Source organism: Ambystoma mexicanum, chromosome 1p (assembly GCF_040938575.1).
Source record: "Ambystoma mexicanum isolate Mex_15411 chromosome 1p, UKY_AmexF1_1, whole genome shotgun sequence".
Lineage (NCBI taxonomy): Eukaryota > Metazoa > Chordata > Amphibia > Caudata > Ambystomatidae > Ambystoma > Ambystoma mexicanum.
Window position 1 is genome coordinate 198381629 of NC_090921.1, and position 22826 is coordinate 198404454.

The 22826-nt window shown below is 45.0% G+C and overlaps 1 protein-coding gene across 1 annotated transcript in view; it reads right to left on the reverse strand.

Annotated features, from left to right (window-relative positions):
• Positions 1-22826, reverse strand: part of LOC138467231 (extracellular calcium-sensing receptor-like) — a 66163-nt gene that overhangs the window by 23903 nt on the left and 19434 nt on the right. Inside the window, exon 3 of the mRNA XM_069607269.1 lies at positions 17960-18790. Within this exon, the coding sequence (XP_069463370.1) occupies positions 17960-18790 (831 nt within the window). The remainder of the gene's footprint in view (positions 1-17959; positions 18791-22826) is intronic.

Genomic DNA, 22826 nt, shown 5'->3' on the forward strand with positions numbered 1-22826 from the left:
GCGCAACGGTACGCGAATTCTGACCCTAGCGGACATTTACCTAACGCCATCAAGCATGGCGGAAAGTACCATTCCGCCATGGTGAGAAGTACGGCAACGCGAACCAACCGTAAATGGCCCTACTGAGTGCCTGTACACCACTCCCTGGCCACATTGCACAACTCCTCGTAGGTGCAATGAAGTCACACAATGCAACCAGTGAAATGTACAAGTCACCCATGCATGCCAACGAACAAATGAATGTAGGGGCTCCAAGTGCCTTGTGAGTGGCCATCCATATTTGCCATGTCACCATTGCCGTACTGATGCAGCACAGGCATGTGAAGGTTCAAGTACAGCAATATGAACTGAAATATGAGACAAAACAACAACAGGCCCCCATCGCTTGACACCAGTGTAAGGCAACATTCAAAGCAGTAACCTGAGGGAGACTGCACCAGCCCTGTACTCTTGCCAGTAAACAAACCAACCATCAGCATAAGCATGTACCACACAAGTTGGCAGAGTGACTGAGCAGCCAGGCTCATCTCTAGAGGGGCCAATGGGAGCTGCAGGGCACAGATGGCACGAATACAGAAGCTATTCCAATGGACATGACCTCAGTCTCCCTCCAAGAAACGCACGCAAACACAGGCACCTGTGACCAGCCATATTCTGATAATCACATCATTCCACCAATCCACCTGGCTGACCGGCATCTGTTACACAAAAGCTAATCCCCCGCCCCTGAGCATGACATCATTAAAACAGTCATAATGGCAGCCCCTATCCCTGACCTCACTGGGCTTCGTAGGCAAACGCGCCAAGTACAGTACCACGCAACTATACTCAGAAGCCGGAACCCAATGCAGATCTTCTCACAATACATCGCTCCACAAATAGGAATATGCTACATTACTTGCAAAGAATAACGCTACACGGTTAATATCATAATAGAAATTTAATGCACAACAAAATCACCAAGCCCATACAGCTGTTAGGTCATGAACTCCAAAATATATTTCATTATTGTGGGCTGCATCCGCAATAAATGACCAGCTACTTCTTGTGTGACGCCCTGTTCCTTCATGGTACACAGGGGCTACATTCACGTTCAAAAAGGCAACATGGAAGCGCCTAGAACCGCAGGGCCGTCCCATTAGGTAGGCACTAGTCCAGCTGAAAGGTCGATATGTTGCTCCTAGCCACTAGTACTGCGTAAGGGCATGTGGCCCATTGGCGATCGTCCCATAAGATCGTAATGGTGCTCCACTGATTAACACGAAGCAGCAGGTGTCGGGAGTAAAAGCCATCTGCAGGAGTGGCATACAGATGGCAGCGGCAAAAGGGGAGGAGATACCTGTCACCCAAATGAAATGAAAAAGAATGGTATGGGCATCAGAACTCAATTTGAATTACTCACTTCAATGATCACACTAAATCTACAGCCATATGCATGTTAGCCCACTCAAAAGGATTATTCCCACCCAAAAATCACTTGCGAATCATAACTATATAAATCGAGGTGAAAACACTATTACAAACGAGTCTTTGTGTGCATGCGTCTGTTAAAACAGAATCCATTAGATGGGATTAGTAACGTGCATAGACACAAGTGTTTGAAGGCGCGTCGAGACAGGGAGGGTTCAACAAGGGCAGATAGACGATGGTCCCACTATGGCAGCTCTGCATCACATAGCGCAGAGGAATTGGATAGATTCCAAAAAGCCATGTACATGGTAAACTCTCAATTAAATCCTCTGTCCATGCATCCATACATCATTCCCTCATCCCGGTATGAAAACGCCTGATTATTTACTCACATAACATGTGAAATTTCCATTGAGTCTGTGCGTAATGCAGTCTGCAAAATCCACTGTGCTCCAGCCCGGAATTCTAGTGTTGTGAAGTAACATGTATTTGGGAACGTCCTGCCTCATCGTCCACTACGCTATTGCGCATCCCATACTATTCATATCAATCATTGCATTCTCGCCCTGGCCCCTGTCCGAAGGACATTAAACAATAGAACTTTATATCTGCAGTCAGACCTGTGGGCGTCTCCTCGCCGCTAGCTGAAAACCGAAAGCGCTGTCCTTCGAATTCCTCATTTGCAACATCACGTCGAAAAGGCATCTGTGACCGCTTGAAATCACAAATTCATCCATGTAGTGCGGCAGTTTGTGCAAATGGCAACTGCCTTCACTCACAAATGGGACGCCCCGCCCGTCGGTGAACCTTGGTACAGTGCTGCATGAGGGTCCACCGTTAATCGAGTACTACATTCCACTGACCCTTCACAAGTTTGTTCGCGACTGTAAAGATAGTATGTGAAACAATGGGACCATAGCAGAATGAACATATGAACCAATGTTCCACTGCCATCGGGATTAAATACATGATTGTAATAGCAAGATGCCATGCGTCGAATTGCAGCGTTGTGTGCGGGACGTGCTCGCCCAAAGGGGATTGCAGCTTGCACAGGTGGAATGAATCACCACAGGTGGAGGCCATACTGCCTGAAAACACATAAATTGCATACCCAACCCCCTCCCACAACCACACCCACTCCAAAATGCTACCGGCAGGACTAGCGATGTTGGCCCTGGGGGACCTGATAGCACTGCAAGTACTCCAACTTCAAGAAGAAGACGAACACCAACTACTACAACAACCGGCCGCACAGAGGAGACGCAGGAGGAGGAGGAGGGCAAGGAGGGCCAGCAAGGCCCACCAGCACAGCCACTACCACCACGCAGGCAGCCCGCAATCCCACGCCTCCGAGCTCATCCGTTCAACCTCACTGATGAGCAGATCCACACCCTCTACCGTTTGGACCGGGACACCATAACCGCCATTGTGGACATGACACACGCTGACCTTGCCAGCATGATAGATAGCCCAACCGCCATCCCACCCCTACTGAAGGTGGTGTCTGTACTACACTTCCTGGTCACAGGCACCTACCAGCACACAGTCGGACAGTTGCATGGCATTTCACAGCCACTGTTGTCACGGACACTATTGCAAGTGCTCGATGCCCTCCTGAAGCACGCAGACGACTACATCTCTCTACCACGCTCGGAGCAGGAAATTACGAACACAAAAGTGGGATTCCATGCACTTGCCAGCATACCGGGTTGCATTGGTGCCATCGACTGCACCCATGTGGAATTGGTTGTCCCACATGCCATGGAGGCCCAGTACCGCAACCGAAAACAATATCATTCTCTTAATGTACAAATGGTGTGTGACTCCAACAGGATCATTACACATTGTTGTGCCCGATTTCCTGGATCAACCCATGATTCTATGGTCTTGAGGAACTCTACAATACCACGCTACATGGAGCGACACGCAGGGAACAGATCCTGGCTACTCGGTGAGTCTCATTTCATGCATGATAATGTGGGGTATGTGATGCGGCAATGACCTGGCAGGAAGGGGGGGGGGGTGCGTACGTAGCAATGTCATTCCATAAACATCCTTTATTGTCCACATACAGGTGATGCCGGGTATCCACTGAAGAGATGGCTCCTTACACCACTCCGGAACCCACAGAACCAGCATGAGGAGGACTACAACCATGCCCACTCACGTACCCGTGTAGTCATAGAACAGGCATTCGGCCTACTGAAGGCTCGTTTCCGCTGCCTCAGCAGGTCTGGCGGGGCACTCCTGTACCGCCATGAGAAGGTTGCAAAGATGGTCATGGCATGTGTCATGCTACACAACATGTGCGTACGTAGAAATGTGCCCATGCCCCCTGACGCAGAACTGCAAGCACCTGAAGATGGTCATGATGAGGGTGAGGATGTGGCAGCACCTCAAGGAGTCCGCGAGGCACAGGAGGGCCGTGAAATTCGTCAGATTATCATAGATTCCTGCTTCTAGCACTCACGCCTGGTGGCTGATACATGGACATGGGACTTGTGGCACTGTGTGTGTCTGGAACATGCACAATATGGACTGTACGCCTATGAAGGCCTCGTACACAAAGATCAATGTCCACACGTCTCATTGGATGATTGTGAAATGTTTATAGCATATGTGAAATTATGTTACACACCCCATCGACCCGCCACCCAAAAAAGCCCAACACACCCCCTCCACCCTCCTACCTCCCCCCCGAACACCAGTGTCCAAAGATGCTCATTGTCAGTGGGCAGACGCTATTGCAAGCCGCCTCTCCGGGTATCAGGGGCACCCCTGCCTGTGGAGCGCAGGTTCCTCCCAGATCTACGTTGGGGGCTGCCCTGGACGGAACTTGCAACGGATGATGTCTCTGCCTGCTCACGTCCATGCATGTCCCTAAGGGTTTGTGAGAGCTCAGTGAGCACACGGCGCACAGCGGCAAGTTCAGCACATACGTCTTTGGACGTCGCATGCAGTTCCCCCCTCAGGCTCTCGGTGCTTCTCTCCATTTGTACCCTCAGGCTCTCGGTGCTTCTCTCCATTTGTGCCCTTAGTGTCTCTGTACTTCTCTCCATTTCTGCCCTAAGTGTCTCAGTAGATGTTTCTATGGCTGCCTTAGTACCCCCACATTCATCAGCATGCTCCTTGAGGAGCGTGGCCAGTTGCTGCTGTTGCACGATCACCTGGTCGAGGGACTGTTGCCTCTGCTGGGCCATGCCCATTTGCGGTGGTGTCACAGAGGGGCTGATCACCTCATGTTGCCTTGCCACAGGGCTTGTGGGGGATGGCCAGTCGTCGTCTTGTCCCTGCGTGGTATCCTCATGGTGTACGGGATGAAACAAACAGGGGGATTGAGACAGGTCATGGATGGATCCTACATCGACAGCACCGTTTTCTGTGTCGGAGCATGCTGCCATTAATGCAGTGTCACCTATGGTGCTGCTGCCACCAGAAGCAGTGCCTTCTGTGGCATCCATTGGGGGGACCTGTGGTGCTGCTGTTGTGGGCATGCTGGCTGCTGGGGTGCCTGTTGAAGTGCCCTCCTGTGTGCTGCCACTTGATTTGTGCTGCTGCCGTGTCTTGATCCGTGCAGCTGAGGTGGAGGGTCTTTGGCCGTTGGTCTTGGCCCTCTTTGCAGGTGTGCTGGTAGGGGTGTCCTGAAGCTCGTCGTTTGAATCGGACCCTGTGTTGGAGTAAAGGAGGGCGAGCGTTATTTATGGGTCTGTGGAAATTGGAATGGCAATGTATCACATGCATCGGGGTGGTACCTGAGGGTGATTTGGGTCAGGGCCTTGGAGGTGGTTTCATTTTTGTGTGGATTGAGGATGCAGTTGTTTTGCAGCCTGCAGTTAGGGTGTGCATGCTGCACGTGTAGAGGGTGTTTTTAGGATTTTTAATTATTTATGTATTTAAAGTGACTTTTAAAGTGCGCTATCAGGCCAATGTATGTGGACGTTCTCCTGGACATGTGTTTCTGTTGCACTATGTGGACACATGGTACTTCACATGATTGGACATTGTGGATTTAGCATTGTTTTATTTGGCCCACCTACCTGATTCTTCGGATGTCTGCACTCCTTTCTCCATCCCTCCGACTCCCTCTATACTCTCCATTCCAATGGTGGAGGCACAGATTTCTTCCCAGGGGGTCAACTTGATGGGTGATTCCGATCCTCCCCCGGTAGCTGTGGCAATGTTACGGTTGGCTGATAGTATGCTCCGTACGCGTATCCGCAAGTCGTCCCATCACTTTCTGCATTGCTGTGGGTTGCGGGGTGCGGTCCCCACCGCACTTACCCGCTGTGCCACCAGGGCCCATATGGCCTTCTTGTTCGCAAGTGCCGTCCTGGTCATTTGCGTCGAGAAGACGACGGCAGCATTCTCCTGGAGGGTCTCTGTGAGCACGGTGAGTTCCTCATGGGAGAAGAGGACCTGCCGCTTGCGGTCGCACGCTTTTTTCGCAACTTTTCCCATTTTTATTGTTTTCACTAGGGTGGCTAACGGGTTGGGATGTGTCTCAGGGTCGGATTTTTAATGGTTGTGTTGGGATTCTGATTTTATAGGTGTACGGCGTGCTGTTTCCCGTTCCGGGCCCATGTTTTTACTTCCGTTTCCGTATATTTACGGTCACCGTATTTTGCGATTACCGCTCATTACGGTGACCGCTATGATGGGTGGCGGAATTGCACCTAGGGCGCCGTACGACGGCGGTGAGGGGCGTTTTGGGGACATTTCCGCCATCGCGGACTTTGCACTTCCGCCATGGCGTAGTGCTCGTGCCCGATGGGTCAGAATTAGCCGCACTTTACTCCGTCGTGCAATGGCGGAAACGCTATTTACGCTATGGCGGTCAGGTCAGTTACTTTCCGCCAGGGTCGTAATGAGGGCCATTGTATTTATGTTTAAGAAGGCCTGCATGCAAAACTTTAGAATACACAGTTAGTGCATACGCTTGTTGATACATGTATTAAAGGCAAACCAGTTATATGCGGTTATTTGAGACTTGGCACGAACCCTAGAATTGGTGATGTATAAAGTAGAATATTAACCTGAAGTGGGGCTGGACATAGTGCCCACAAAATGTATTAAAAGCGAATGCATTCTAATGTACAGTGTCTCACTGAACACACTGAACCACGCTGGAGATCGTAGTGTTGTACTGAGGGCCGATAGCTATCTAACTTTGCACTGTTTTTGTAATTGTATTTGGTGTATTTCCTTTTGGGGTACTCAGCCTCGATATTTTATTTCTGTTTTCACAATTGGCGACCGAATAGGGACCCTCAAGATTGATGCTGGATTGTTGAAGGTTGACACATGCTATCGGACCGGGATTGGACGGTGTGACTAAAAAGGGGCCCCTGGATGAGACGCAACACCTCAGCAGCGCTGCATGACCCGATCCCTGGACGATTAGCCTCTGGTCTGAGACGGCATCTTGACGAGGGTCCACTTATCGAGGCGGGCAGATTTGTCGAAATCACCATACACGAGGTTAGTAAGGTAAGATTCTTAGAAGTACCGATCAGTCCTCCTTAGGTTTAGTCAGGTGAGTCGTGACCCGATTCTTAATTCAACCCTGACAATTTGAATTTTGGCGCATTGTATCTGCAGACACAATTATTGACCAGGTAACACCAAGAATTTGAGATATGCCTGGGAAATTGTCTATCTGCTTTAGGGCATTATTCCGCAGTGATAGACAATCATTGGAATTTAGTCATCCCGCACCACAGGAAGGGTCGCCGGCATGTACTATGTACTGTAAGCATGGCATTGGATGTATAGTATTTAATGATATTTGGCACAGACAAACCAGACATGCCTCCGAGCTTCAGTGGCCAATCAATGGTAGTTTGAGATCCCCCGCATTGAATATCTGGAGTCAGTCTTATTAAAGAAAAAGGCTAGACCTGCAGCATTTGATGTTTTGCAGAATCGGAAAAAAGAAGCGTTACAACAACTTAAGAGTAGAAAGAAACATGTGCGCCGTCATAAAACGAATGCTGAAAAGGCATTGTTATATGACCAGGATAAACAGTCTGAGTCGGCTAAAAATATGGAAAGGGCTTTTTCACTTGGTATTCAGAAAATCTATCCTTCCAAAGACCTTCATGTTTCTGATGAGTTTATTGATAAAATATTAAATGAACGAAGGCCTGGTACCTCTGCACCACCTCCGGTTTTTGTCCCTCCACCTGCTCCTCTGCCTCTTTTTATCACACCAGTTATAGCCCCTCCATCGAATTTGCCTGCTCCCTCTCTTCCAAGTGGTTCTGAGCTGCTTGTAATCGACCGTGATGCAGGCTCAAAGGTTGTCAGTCACAGTACTGTACCACCGGAGAAGAAACGTGAGTTAATTGCATGGGCTAAGCATTGTATGGAGAAGGATGATCAAGCTTGCGTTTTTTCCACACTTTTTAATACGGATATTTTTTTTATTGAAAGTTTAGGGATTCAGTTATGTATAATGTGGTGAAGATTAAATAATGCGGATGTTCCGCAAGGGTTAAGGGATCTAAATACTTTAGACACTGTGGAGAAGGTAAATGAGCATGTCGAGAGGTTATTTGAGTATAGGAAGGAGTTAGAAAGGATACAGAATGAGGATGATGAAGAGGGAAATATGTATGTACAGAAATGGTTCCTTCCGTGTCGTAAATCGATATCGGAGGAAATGTGAATTTGTAAGAGAGATGCGATTAGATGGATTTCAGACACATCGATAACTCCAGTTGAGGTGTATGACACATATAGTCAATATACTTTGGAAATGCAGAGGAAAGTGATACAGGTAATGGTAGAGTACCTGCAGGATGAATGTGTACAAAGGAAGATTAGTTGTCCCACAGAGTTATCGAACATTTATAAGAGAGCTTTTTCACTTGACACTTCTTCGACTGCTTTAGCGCTCGACTTGGCTCTGTTGCTTAGCAAGCGTTCGGAGTTGCCTACATCTAAGTTACCTATGAGAGAGGTTCCTCCGACATTTGTCCCAAAAGTTGAGGTTGCTGCCGATGCTGCACAGGGTATAGTCGCTGTGAACATTCCTGCACATTATGCATCACATTTTGTTCACATCCCGTTTTCACGACAGAAAGTGAACACCATTAGACTGTCAATTCCTGATATTAGGAAAAACCCGACAGGATTTTATAAAGAGATGGAATCTGTTTTGCAATCCTCAGTGTTCACCTTAGGTGACATTGATTTGTTGTTTCCTGTACTCCTGCCCGTAGATTTATGGAAACAAGTTAGAACTATTGGCGATGTACCCGGGTTGGGAGATACATGGGCGAATATAACTAGACTTGATGGGGAGAGGTCAGCTGGCAAAAGACCACAACAGGTGATATTAACTCTGCCTGATAGAATCATTGCTAAATTAAAAACCATAATTCCAGAGAAAATAATTATTTGGGACAAACCTACGGCCTGTGTCCAAGGAAAATCTGAAGGTGCTACCGAGTTCTTTAATTCGAACAGGTATTCTCAGATTTCAGTGGACAAGACTTAGGCACAGAGTCTAGGAAAAGATTATTTGTGGGCAAATTTGTACGTGGATAACTGCCTGACATCCAGTCACAGATTATGTCTTCTGAGAGCGCTTGGCAGGCGAAGTCGCAATCGGAAGTACTGCACATGGCTCAGTACTATGAGAACCGTGTCAATAATGAAAAAGATAGGATTGAAAAACGGAAAGGTGATTTAAAAACTAAGGTGCTATTGCAGCAAATTGTTAGGGGCCCCAGAGGGGGTAACTCTCAGGTTAGAGGTCAGTATGTCCCACAGGGGAATGTGCCCTTTGGGCCTGTGAATATTAATCAATGTGCTTATTGTCATCGAGAGGGTCATTGGCGAGCACAATGCACCGTCCTTCAACAAAGGTCAAATAATACATTTGGTAATATGGGTAGGCGATCCAGAGGTCGCCGGGGTGTAGGGGGCCCTGGTAGAGGTCAGTTTTCACAGGACCCTCAACAACCTTTTTCGCAGGATAATCAGACTCTGAGTGCGGACACTAGGAATATATTTGATCAGCCTTCTGCTGCATATTTATCTGAAGAGCTTCCTTTTGATAATATTCTATTTCGTTAGGATTGCTAAGCAGGGTTTGGAACCTACACCTATTCCCATCAATCAGAAAGGTCCCTACGTTGAAATGATGGTGGGAAATAGGAAACATCAGTTTTTGATAGACACTGGAGCACACAAGTGTTCCATTGATCGCTCACGGGTTCCAAACGTTCCACTGTCAGGGCAAACCAATGTTTCTGTAGGGTTTTCCGGTACACCAGTTGTTTGTCCGGTTTCTATGCCGGTACCTATTTCTTTGGGTCCCTCTAAGGACCAGTGTCCTTTTCTGTTGACCTCGGATTGCGGGGAGAACTTGCTGGGGTTGAATTTGTTAAAAGAATTAAATGCAGTGATGTATTGTTCTTCTGATGGAGTGCGCTTGACGATTTCACCATAGCAATCTTCTGCCTCGCAATTTTTGACTAGACCTTTGCCTCCAGAATTCATTGATGTACCAGAGAGCTTGTGGGCTGTCGACGACAATGATGTCGGTGTTTTACAGATTGAACCTGTTAAGATAGTTTTGAAACATGGAATTGAGCTGCCACGCATTCCCCAATATAAGATTTTGGTTGAGGGCTAGCAAGCTTTAAAATGTATTGTTTCCGATTTTGTGCATCGCGGTGTGATTGAAGAAATTTCAGGGAGTTTGCGTAATAGCCCGATTTTACCCGTGTACAAGAAAGGCGATAATGTAATCCCATTCCGTTTTGTAATTGATTTACGTGCCATTAATAAAGTTGTGGCACCGCAATTTCCAATTGTGCCTGACGTGATGACAATCCTAACCATGATTCCAGCTACAGCTACTTACTTTAGTGTTGTGGACTTAAAGAATGCGTTCTTTAGTATTCCTATACACAAGGATAGTAGATATTTGTTCGCGTTCTCCTTAGGGGGATGCTCATTTACATTTACTCTTGCACCTCAAGGGTACACAGAGAGTCCTAGTATTTATAGTAGGGCTTTGAAAGAATAACTTGATACCCTTGAATTACCCTCTACTTGTGCTTTGCTTCAGTACGTTGACGATTTGCTTCTGGCTGCTGACTCTGAGAGTGCCTGTAAGGAGGGCACTGTGTATTACTTATTCATCTAGCTAAGCATGGTCACAAAGCTTCGCTTAAAAAATGTCAATATTGTTATCAGGAGGTCGCCTATTTAGAATATCTCCTGTCAAAGGAGGGGAGAAGATTGACACCTGAAAGAATAAAACACATTTCTGGCATGTCTGTCCCAAATACGCAGAAGGAAGTTAGGGCCTTGATAGGTATGTCTTCTTACTGTAGGTTGTGGATCCCAAATTTTTCACTAGTGATAAAACCGATGCTGGCCTTGACGAAGAAGGGCATTTCTTCGCCGTTGCCATGGACCTCGGAACACCAGCAATCGTTTGACTTGCTTAAGACTGCATTATGCTCTGCACCAGTTTTGGGCACGCCAAACTATGAAAAGGCCTTTGTATTGTTTGTGCATGAATGTGATGGATGTGCTATGGGTATATTAACGCAGGAGCATGGAGGGAAGAATAGGCCGTGCGGTTACTATTTCTCCGCCCTTGATCCTGTAGCATGCGCTTTGCCAAGATGTTTGCGCGCTGTCGCTGTTGCTGCCGCGTCTGTAAAACAGAGTGAGGCCATGATCTGATCCTGATGGTGCCTCACTCTGTAGATGTTCTATTGAACCAAACTCAAACGCAACACCTCACTTCCGCACAATTGATGAGATACGAATTGATCTTGTTTACCCCTCACATTCAAATTAGGAGGTGTTGTGTCCTTATTCCAGCTGAACTCCTACCTTTTCCGCAAGATACTACTTACGGCGATGGAGAATCACATGATTGTTTGTATACGACTGAACAAGAACCAAAGGGCAGAATTGATTTGAAAGATACCGCTTTGGATAATCCGCAAGGAGAGCTGTTTTGTGACGGCTCCTGCTTTAAACTTCCGGATGGTACATCCACAGCCGCTTATGCAATCACTACATTGGGCACGGTTGTGGAAACTAAGAGAATTACGCATAATTCTGCGCTGGCCGCAGAGATTATAGCATTAACCCAAGCTTGTGAACTTTCCAAAGGGCTTGTAGTAAATATATATACGGATAGTCAGTATGCCTTTGGGGTGGTTCACAACTTTGGGAGACTTTGCTCGGAAAGAGGGTTTCTAACCTCGCATGGCACTAAGATTCAACACGGCTCCATAATAGTGCAACTACTCTCAGCGCTTGCGCTCCCTACTCAGTTAGCAGTTGTAAAATGTGCAGCACATCGAAAGATTGTAGATAATATTGGAAAAGGGAATGCTTTCACTGATCAAATAGCTAGACAAACTACCACTGACCTCTTTATGGAGATGTATGTTTCAAGGGAGACTGAAAATGACTATGTAATGGATGTGGGCGTTGGGTCTGTACGGGATATTCAAGCCGATGCCACATTAGAAGAATCCAAGAGGTGGGCTGAAGGCTTGGGAAAACTTGATGATGATGGGTGTTGGGTGGACACGGTTGATGGAAAATGGCTACTTCCTGATGCTTATGTGATGATGATGGTTGTAATGGCACACGGTCCTACACATGTGTGTGCCCAACAGATGATTAAAATGTTAGAAAAGGTTTGGGTGAATGACAAAATGTCAAACATTGCTCAGCATTACATCCAGAACTGTATGATTTGCCTAGAACATAATGTGGGAAAGGGGACAGCAACCCCAAGGGGAAGTTTTGGGCCACCCTCTCTCCCATTCGAAGTAATCCACTTTGATTTTATTGAAATGGAACGATGCAACAATCTAAAATATGTCCTTGTGGTCATTTGTGCCTTTAGTAAGTGGGTTGAGGCTTTCCCTGTTAAAGATGCTACAGCCATGACCACTGCGAAAACCATGTTAAAGGAGTACTTTCCCCAGTTCGCTCTGCCGAGAGTTATCTGGTCGGACAATGGTCCACATTTTGTCGCTGCTGTAATCCTACAGATATGTGCAGCGTTACGAATCGACAAACGGTTCCATTCGGCCAGACATCCTCAGAGCGCCGGACTAGTAGAAAGACACAACGGTATCATCAAGAACAAGCTCGCTAAGACGTGTGCTGGCACCAAATTAAAATGGCCAGACGCCTTACCGATTGTGTTACTAGCCATGCGTACAACCCCTCAAACTAAGACTGGGCTCTCTCCATTTGAGGTGGTAATGGGGAGACCTGCCAACATCTGGAATCTTCCAAAATGTCGAAATTTGAAGAACGTTGAAAATGTACTACTTTCAGATTATTGTAGCCAATTGACTAAAAACCTGTATTTGATTTACCACCAGGTACGAGATGCCTTACCTGTGCGATACGAAGGCCTGGGCCACGGCATACGACTAGGGAGCTGGGTGCTCGTCAAATCCTTTGAGCGCACCTCCTGCCTCACGCCTCGCTGGCGTGGGCCATTCCAGGTCCTGTTGGTCACCCAGACAACTGATGATCCCAAAGCAGTAAGCAGCACTGAGAGTGTGTCCGAGAATATCTCTAAGTCCAGGAGGCTTGGGGAAGCTGCCATTTTGTCTCCACACTCTCCGCAAATTTTGCACCCGGAAACGGCTGTTTCAAATTCAGCCTCCACACTTGTCTCTGACATGTTGCTTCCAACGGGAAGTGACGACACATTGTTTCCAGATCAATCAGTACCAGGAACAGCCAGGTACCACCTACATTCGAGAAAATAGACATACGGCACGGTTCGGCTGTGCATTCAAGGAAGGAGTCATCGATGGCTTGCTTTTGCCCAAATTTGAGAAAGGGGAATCTGTTGGCTAGGGTTGTGGAAGGGCTAAGAAATCGCGTGACCGGGGGGTCGCCAGCAACGAACATTGGGGTTTCCATCTGAAGAACTGCAATGCCCGCTACCACCGTCGCTCGTATTGGAATTGTAAATAATGGGGTGACCAACCGGGACAATGGACAAAATGCCTGGGCCCCGAAAACGTATTGCTGTATTTTTGTAATAATATTTGGGTTTCTTATAGTCACTGCCTTTGGATTATGGTACCTTGAGGAAACTCATTCCTTAGAACTTTTGTTGCCTACTGAAAACGCACCCATTGTTCCTACTCCCTTTGTACATTTGCACACTTTATCCCCGCGAGATTCCCAGCACAGACAAAGGTACCATAATAACACCCTATTACTAATCATGAATGCTACACATGCCATTTTTAATAAATCCAATTGCTGGGTCAGTTTGCATTTACTGCAACACGGGGATAAGGGGCTAGGTTGGTATATTCGTCCTTTACCGTTGACAACTGCTTGCTATGCTTCTCTTAGAGCACTGTTCTTTGGCCGATGGAATGATAGCTTCTCAGGGAACTTTGATAGCACCAATTTGAATGGTTTTGAGAAACGTGTTTTAACTCCCCTGGGATGCTCCGTTTTTGCAAATAGGAGTAAACCGAATGTTGCTTCTATTAGGCCTTCTGATAAACTGTCTCGTCCTTTCCAATCTTTGATTTCCTTTAAAATGGCTCTGATAGGCAATAAGGATGCCATGCCTCCTTCCTACACTGTTAACCATAGCCCCGATTCAGTTTCTTTCTGCATACAGAGGAATGGCACTCAGTCAATGGTAGATTTTAAAGGTTGTGCCAATGTTGCAAATTTGACTGGGGAAGACAGACCTTTGTATGTAGGCGAACCTGTCTATTTTGTTTGCGGTAATGTAGCAGTTCCATGGTTGCCCAGGGATTGGCAGAGATCCTGTTACCTGGGGTGTTTATAGCTAGTACAAAAGAAGTTTCGAAGACTCGTCCACGACAGGATGAGAATGGTGATACCCCGAAACAAGTATTGGGAGACATAGCAAAATCAGTTGTGCCATTTTGGGGGCAGATAGCGAATTCAGAAGATATTAGAAAACTAGCGAGAGTACTGGAGAGAACCATCAACCGGACCACGGATATACTCTACAATATGACATTAGAGCAGAAGGCAATAAGATTAGTAGCACTCCAAAATCGAATGGCATTAGATGTCATTCTAGCTGAGCGTGGTGGAGTATGCACATTATTGGGGTCTGCTTGCTGTGTTTTCGTACCAGATTCCTCCCCAACTATTTTCAAGGCAATACAAAATCTGCACGTCCTTAGTTCTGAAGTGCATGTTCCCGAGGGAAACTGGGATGTAAGCGCTTGGTTCTGGGACTTCTTGCGATCTTGGGGTTGGAAGGTACTTTCGGTCTTATTAATTATTTTGGGAATTCTGTTGTTTCTTTGTTGCTGTATTCAGTGTCTGCTTGGTATGTGTCCGATGCTAGGGGGATGTTGTACGCAAGCGATAGGTTCGATAGGACATAAAATGTATGCCCCAGATAAGACTGCCAAAGAATACGTATTGAAGGATATTTTAGCAAAAGACCTGATGGCAATAGATATTTCAAATAGTGATTCAGGGTACATGGATAATGATGCATGGAGTTATTTGCAAGGAGACCCAAAGTAATTTTTGGCACTTGGCATAGGCCGAAAGGAGGGTTTGTAGGAATAGAAAGTATATCGTGCCTCCTATTGTAATGAATATATTTATCTTGGCCTACGCCAAGCTACTCGAAAGTCACTTGTGAGATCTGTGTTACAAGGTCCTGACCTTTAATCTATGTAGGCCGCCATTTTAGGTCAAACCGCCATTTTAGGATTCGTTGTGGAAAAGTCACCCTGTGAGCTAAAATGGTGGACAATGTCATTGCAAAATACAACATGGCCGTCTTAACCTCTGTACATAGCTAATGTGTAATCTGCCTGCAGGCCACTTTTTGAGGTCATGAACTGAGACCTCGTCCTTCGTTGATCTATGTGTAAAAGGATCACTTGTGCGATTAAACTAATCCACAAACATATATTGAAGATAATGTGTTTGCATACTGAACGAAGAACATCTGTCTTACTACATTGTATTTATGTTTAAGAAGGCCTGCATGCAAAACTTTAGAATACACAGTTAATGCATACGCTTGTTGATACATGTATTAAAGGCAAACCAGTTATATGCGGTTATTTGAGACTTGGCACGAACCCTAGAATTGGTGATGTATAAAGTAGAATATTAACCCGAAGTGGGGCTGGACATACTGCCCACAAAATGTATAAAAAGCGAATGCATTCTAATGTACAGTCTCTCACTGAACAAACTGAACCACGCTGGAGGTTGTTGTGTTGTACTGAGGGCCGATCGCTATCTAACTTTCCACTGTTTTTGTAATTGAATTCAGTAGAGAATAAAGTACTTTGTATGTTCCTTTGTAACCCGTGTTTGGTGTATTTCCTTTTGGGGTACTCAGTCTCGATATTTTATTTCTGTTTTCACAGAGGAGGAGGTTAGTTTCTGTGATAAAGCATATCTGGGTGTAGGCTGTTTGGTCAATAAGTTTGGCTCTAAAACAGTTGTTTGAGATAGGTCTTTGGTTGCCAAGTAGAAGGGGGCTCAAGAGTGTTTTCTTAGCAGTTGTTTGATGTGGGAAGTCTTGAAGTCCTCTGGGTAAGTGCCTCATGTTAGTGACGTATTAATGATTGATCTTGTGATACTGCCTGGGCAAATTTAGGAGAAGATTTCTTTTAGAAGAGAAGGAGGGCAGGCAGAGATACTGAGGAATGGCTGCTAGCTAGTAGATTTTGAAATTTTGGCGGTACATAAAGGAGAAGGAATAGAAGAGCAGGGAGGATGCTGGCGGTTCTGAGAGCCTGGATGTGGATGGAAGGGAGTGGGGTGTAGCAGCGCTCTTTTAGAGCCAATGGTGAGGTATCATATTTTTGTAGTTGTGCAGCAGTAATTTAGTGCTGTTGTGTTGGCACCACAGATAAAATAGGGAAGTTGGAAGTCATCCTTCATGTAAGGAAGTACTATGCAGTGATTGCTATTGCAAGTGGACCAGGCCATTTAAGACAAAAGGGAAGGGGGGTAAGGAGGCTGGCGAATAACCAGCAAAGGAGAATCAGCAAGGAGTACGAGGGGTTAGCAGCGTCTTGGGAGTGTCAGTAGTGATGTTTGATGTTCCCCTTATTATATTGCCCAAAACAAAACATAAGGTCAATGACCAAACTGAATACACTTGCTGAAAAAGAGAGATACTTTACTTCAGATGGGAATGGTCTTGCATAGCATGCTATGTCGTTCCCACTTAGAAAAAGAGATAAATCTTTTACCGGGCCAAGGATGATTGTTCATGGAGGAACATATTTTAAACAATGAACCTATTTATGTGCTCATCTTCGGAGAGATTTCTTAAATTATTATTTATTTATGAAACAGCATATTGTCAATTTTTTAACGGTAATATCCCATGGAACATGTTAACACTCGCTATCTGAGTCCTTTTTTGGTATGCTGTTATAAACAAAACCATTTAAATGTGAAGTGTTTTATTTATTTACTGGTCCTTCTCATGTGTATCCAGACCCACAAATAAGTTAGTAGAAGCACTGTTAAAGTAAATAAAATAGGACATGCCTTTTGCTTTGTAAATATGTATGCACTACCTGTCTTTATCGAAACGTTTTACAACAGTACCAGTCAAGAATCGTATTCATGCCAAGGCTGAAATGTCAGTGTTAGATACAAAGGGAGTATTCACAAGGCATGCCATGTTGACACAAGCACTACTCATACGTGTTAGTAGCATTGTGAGCCTGAATTTGACAGCTGTGTAAGTTATTGATCAACATGCCTGAATAGTCTACATCCTCATGATAGCCTGCCCCAGAGGAATAGATTGACCATGGGAAAGCGAGCTTTTTATCTGTATTCATGCCATCATCATGTATTACTGTAAAAGTTGCCAACCCTCTAATCAAGTGAGTGCCAGACTACAGGTTAGGAATTTAAAGGAGGGGTGCTATATCATCAATCATTTGGGAGTTGTTGCCCAGCCCCGTGGCCATTACGGTCAGCGAAGTGCCTGAAAGACTGACTTTTGGGCCTCAGTTAAAAGCAAGGGCACTTAAAGGAGGTTCAGGAGACATAACTACTATTCTAGCCAGAGGAGATGAACAGTAAAGATATGCACACCTACCACAAAGCCGGGTGCTAGCCTGTGCCCCTAATTTTCACAAAATTATGCAAAAAGGCCATAAAGCATGGACTCTCAGTGACCTGGATGGAAACGTCTTGCCACTGTTTCCGTGACAGCCACAGGGACAGTGGAAAAAGTGTTAGGAAGCAGTGGTGGTTGCAAGTATGAGCACATACGCAAATAAAGTGCCTATAGTAAAAGGGAAGCAGGGAAATAGTGTGGGCTTAGCATGAGGCAACCAGTGTGGGGAATGGAGTCTTGTCAGACATCAGAATCTATGGCCATATGAGTGATTATTTAGCTGAAGGCTTGCATCCTGATTGGCTCCAGGATTCCACTATGCCACAATGGCTGCTAATAACAATTAAGTCGACGAGAACAAAAATAAGTCTTCCACACCTAAGATATGCTCTGCATACCCAAACATTCAGTTCTTACTTGCCAAGGGTGGAAATCCAAAGCATTGGCACAGGTTCCCTGATGGAAGGGTCCTCTCTTTGGCCAGCAGGAGTTTAGTTCTTGTAAAGCCATCACAATTGCATAAACTGCCCTGTAGACACTGTAGGTGACTCTCGGGCTGGTAACATCATTGTATATGCCACTGACACTGTCCAGGCTCTCGAAACCAGTGCACATTTTTGTTTGGTTGTCCCATGAACCCAGCAATATTTCGTGATCATGCCACTTACAATGAAAAGCTGTTTCCCAGAAATCCTTCATGAAAATATCTTTTTGGATGTTCGAAGGTTGGACACTGCTGATATATTCTTTAAAGCCTTGCATCTCCCCACTGTAAACAGCAAAACCTATGGTGCCGGATAGAATTTTGAAATACTGTGGCACAGATAGGAGAGCAGACGTTGACCAAGCTTCACTGGCAATGAAGACCTTTCCAGACATGTCTTGCCTTAACATCTCGTGCAAAAGAGGCTCTATGCGTGAATCAAGGCCAAACACGACAATGGCATTCACTGTTGAGTTTTTGATCACCTGGACAATATGATTTGCGTTCCTGTCTGCCTGGCTGAGGATGATACTCTCGGAAAAGGCCACACAAGCTCCAGCTTTCTGAAGCTCAATCTGCATTATTTGGATGCCATGTTGGCCATAGTCGTTGTCCTCAGCTAGGAGACCCACCCAGGTCCAATCAAAGTGTATGACCAACTGAGCAAGACCACGAAATTGATAATCATCACTTGGGATTGTCCGGAAAAATGAAGGGAACTGGTCCCGGTCACTCAGAAGTGGATTTGTTGAGAAATAGCTGATCTGTAAAAGGAATAGATGGTTTTGATTGTTATCAGTGTCGTAATTGAATTTAGAGGAAATGTGCCTGCTCAGATAAGATCACATAAGCATTACATCATAACATTTTACAGCCAAGAGACAATGAAGAAGTGCCTGTGACTCTCAATGACAATGCTAGGAAATGTGATGTGCACTGGAGTTTGTATAGAGAATACAAGCAGCAAGAGAGGAGGTACTCTACTTCGCAGGTGTCCATCACACTTATCACAGCACTCATATACTGCACTCCACAGTAGAAAAACACATTGCGTGAAGAGTTCATCACTCTAGCTCGACAATTATAAAAGATGACCCACACATTTTGGTTAATGAGGGAGAGTAACCCCCTAGCTCTAGTCTTCATATCTAAGAGTGCAGCAATTGGTGGTAAGAACATATGCACGTACAACATTGATTAGTCAATGGCCCGGAAGGCTGTCCATACCCGGTTTGCATGTCTCGTCTGGCCTCAATATAGATCATACCCATCAAAAAACATAAACAAGAGACACTTTCAAAACACTCAGAAGATAGACTCTCCAATACCTCAATACTTAAAACACGCAGAGTATATGTAGTAGGCCATATACTTAAACATCATCAACAACTGTAAACATAAAGAATATTCTCATGGATATTCAAGCAACCACCAAGCAATACCGAATAGAACTAGACCACGTAAAAAGAGTAACACGCCACCTGAAGCGTCAATACAGAATTAAATCACATGTGTACGATGTAAATCACTTTCAGTGATTGATACCTTTTCATGACACCAAGCAAACAGAGAGTCCAACACATTCATCTATGGTACCACAGACCAGGAATTAGTTCAATAGCATCGTTGCACTTTGCATCCACACTACATGGACACTGTTGAACATGAACACAATTAAACTCCCTGAAGCTAATGTCAAACGACAGCACTTTCTCCCTACCATTGATGCTACATTTGCCTATTTCTCGCATATCCTCTTTGAACTATGGGCCATAATGAAGTCTTGAAGGCAGAAAATAAGAACAAAAGCTACAGCTTGCTGATACAGCATTTCCAGCATTCTGCCTTAAAGAATATCTCACAATGCTGCACCGCGTAATCATACAACTCTTGGATGGATTTATTTCCAGGTTTAACGTCCTGAACCCATAAAACATCTAATAATGATTCTGAACAAGGAGGACAGAAGCTAGTGATTTGCACAGTAGAATCTTTCTTTCAGGTCCATTAAACATTCATTCTAGATATGGTGTGTAATAGGATGGTGTGGGTCAATATTAGGTGACGGCATACAGATCTGTCCTGAGAGTCAGTGTCAGATTGTAGGCACCCAAAATTGGAAACATCTGTGATTCTTTCTTATGAAAATAATCCTACGAATGTAATAATTCTTTCGGGACCTTTATTTCATGATACATAAAACGATGTGCAGGAGGGACAATGCTCTTTTGATAACAAAATAACTAAAAGTAAAGTAACCCAAAACCCCGAAGGCAAAAACAATCCAGATGTCAAAATAGTAACTGCAGCTCTTTGCAAGGAAAGTCAGTTTTATCAGATGCTAAAAGGTCTCAGACAGTCCCATAGAAACAAACTGACAGAGAGCTCTTCTCATTTAAAGAAGTTACAGCTTTTATAGCAGAAACACTGCAGATTATCAATGCTATGCATAATAATGAGTACATCGTAATTTCACCACCCTTATTGGCTATTACCTATAGAACGTGCTAATACCCACTATAGTCCCTGGACCGATTGGCCACATCTAATCTGAACCCCTTCCCTAAACACATGGTCCGCTACATCATCACTTTCAAATCCAGGTACATGCTTGTGTGGCTTACCATTATTGATATATTCATAAATGTATTTATTTATTTATATAATTATAGAGCGCACCCAAGCCCTGAGGCATCTAGGCGCTGAGACCCTTACGTGATGTGCACCCCTCCAATCACGGCGCAATCAAAGTAAACTGGTGAGGCAAACTCGGCTTTGATAGGACAATAGGCAACTATATTTATTGGCATCACCTCTGCTCCTCCTATCCCAAATCACAGGACGTTCCATAATTGGTTCCCCTTTATCTCCTTCCTCCCCAGGTGCCCTGTAATGATGTGACCAGGGCACCACACTTGAGTCTGAATTTCAGAGATTTATTTGTGTTTGGTTGTACGTGGACTTGTATTTCAAATGAGTTGACCACTCATAGGTGATGGCAGTCGTGCTCTAAATCTCCTCCTTGCCCATTGGCATAACACAAACTCACACCTATTCTCATGAATTTGTCTTTCAACAGGCACATCCCTTTCTGCCCTGCCTTCGAAAAACTTTCCATTCCCACTTCATTCAGACCCTGAATCTGCATACAATTAACGCCTATCTGTATACCATGATTGCCTCTTACCTCGGCTGCGATCCTGGTGGACGGCAAAGGGCATTTATTTTGGAGCTGAGCTAATAGAGGCCTGTGTTTTATTTTATTCAACGTGTGCTCGGGCTTAACATCAAAAACTTTGTCACTCCTGCCATATTAGCACACTGACGTCACATCTACCACAATACCTTGCTGACTCTATCTTTCGCCTATTTTGAATCTTTCCACACATCGCACTACACTAAAATTACTTAATCAAACAATAACTAAACACTAGGCCTGTAATACTACCTACCCTATCTATGACCTATGCAACCACAGGATTATTACTTTTGCTGCTCTTTCTGTTTTCCAATATGCGCGGATCTATATATGTGTCAAACCTGGCTAAAACAACATATGCGCCGTCTGCATCGCAAACTTCATTCCACTCCCTCAATAGTGCATTCTAATAGGTTTTCCTCAAACAGAACCTTTTTGCTTTGCTGAAGAAATAACAGTTAACTTGGAGCAAAGCACAGACTCGCTTTAAATAAATAGTATTTCAATCAGGCCGACTGTTTTTTTTTTACTTCTTTCTTGCAAGGGCCATCTTCTTCCCTGCAGTTGTCATGTAGGCAAGTCACATGTAAAGTGGCCCCATTTGGACCATTGGTTACATTAATTCTCCTCTTCAGTAACATCCTCGTCACTGAGGATGTCAGGGCCAAATACGCCTATAGGTGTTGGCATGCCGTCATTCTGTGAGGTCTCTAGGGGCGTGACTATCGCAGCAGTTCTTCCAATGTAATTCTGGGGTGGTTGCCCTGGCTTGGCTGCATATGTGCTTATCCCCAAGCCAGGGAATAAACACTAAATACCAACCTATCTCCTAAACCAGCTTTAAAGTATGCATATATGTTTGACAAACTGTAAATAATGATAAAATAACAGGAGATGAGGTACCACCTGAATTCCTTTTCCCACCTTTAATGGCTAATAAAACACAAGACACCTTAATGGGTAATAAATAAATAAATAAACATATTGCAACTGTATACATTTCCTAACAGCTTCCATTGCTTGAGTATTGTTGATTATCCGGTGTACCCTAGACAGTCTGCCCACCTCACTCTGCAACTTGGGATCATACTATCCTGCATGTGGATCCCATTCCCAAGGTGGGTACCACCTACACATGCTCTGCCATAAGCACAATGCCAGGTATTCCTTATCAGTTGGGGAGGGCTGATGCCAACACCCGGGAATGTTCTCCCTCATGGTGCCTGCATTGGGTCAAACACCACTTCTCACCTTCTCCCGCATAGGCTTTTTAATTTAAATTTTATTTTATTTTATTGTTTAAAGAGTGGACCTCGAGAGCAGTGGAGCACTGTACAGAGTGTGGGAGCATTTGGGCAGTAATGTGAGTTGAGGTCTCTGCATTGGTATGTGTGTCATTTGGAATTAGTCCTTGATCAGATGTTGTTAAAGAAAACATTAATTGAGAGATTTGCAAAAATTGAGAATTGTGGGGGCATTCCGAGCCGACACCGGGATCAAGTTCCAGAGGTTAGGTATGAGACAAGAGAAGGATTGTTTGCAGATCCTCTCTTTGCGGATTGTGATTCAAGCGGGTTGGTACATTTTCTGCATGAGGACTG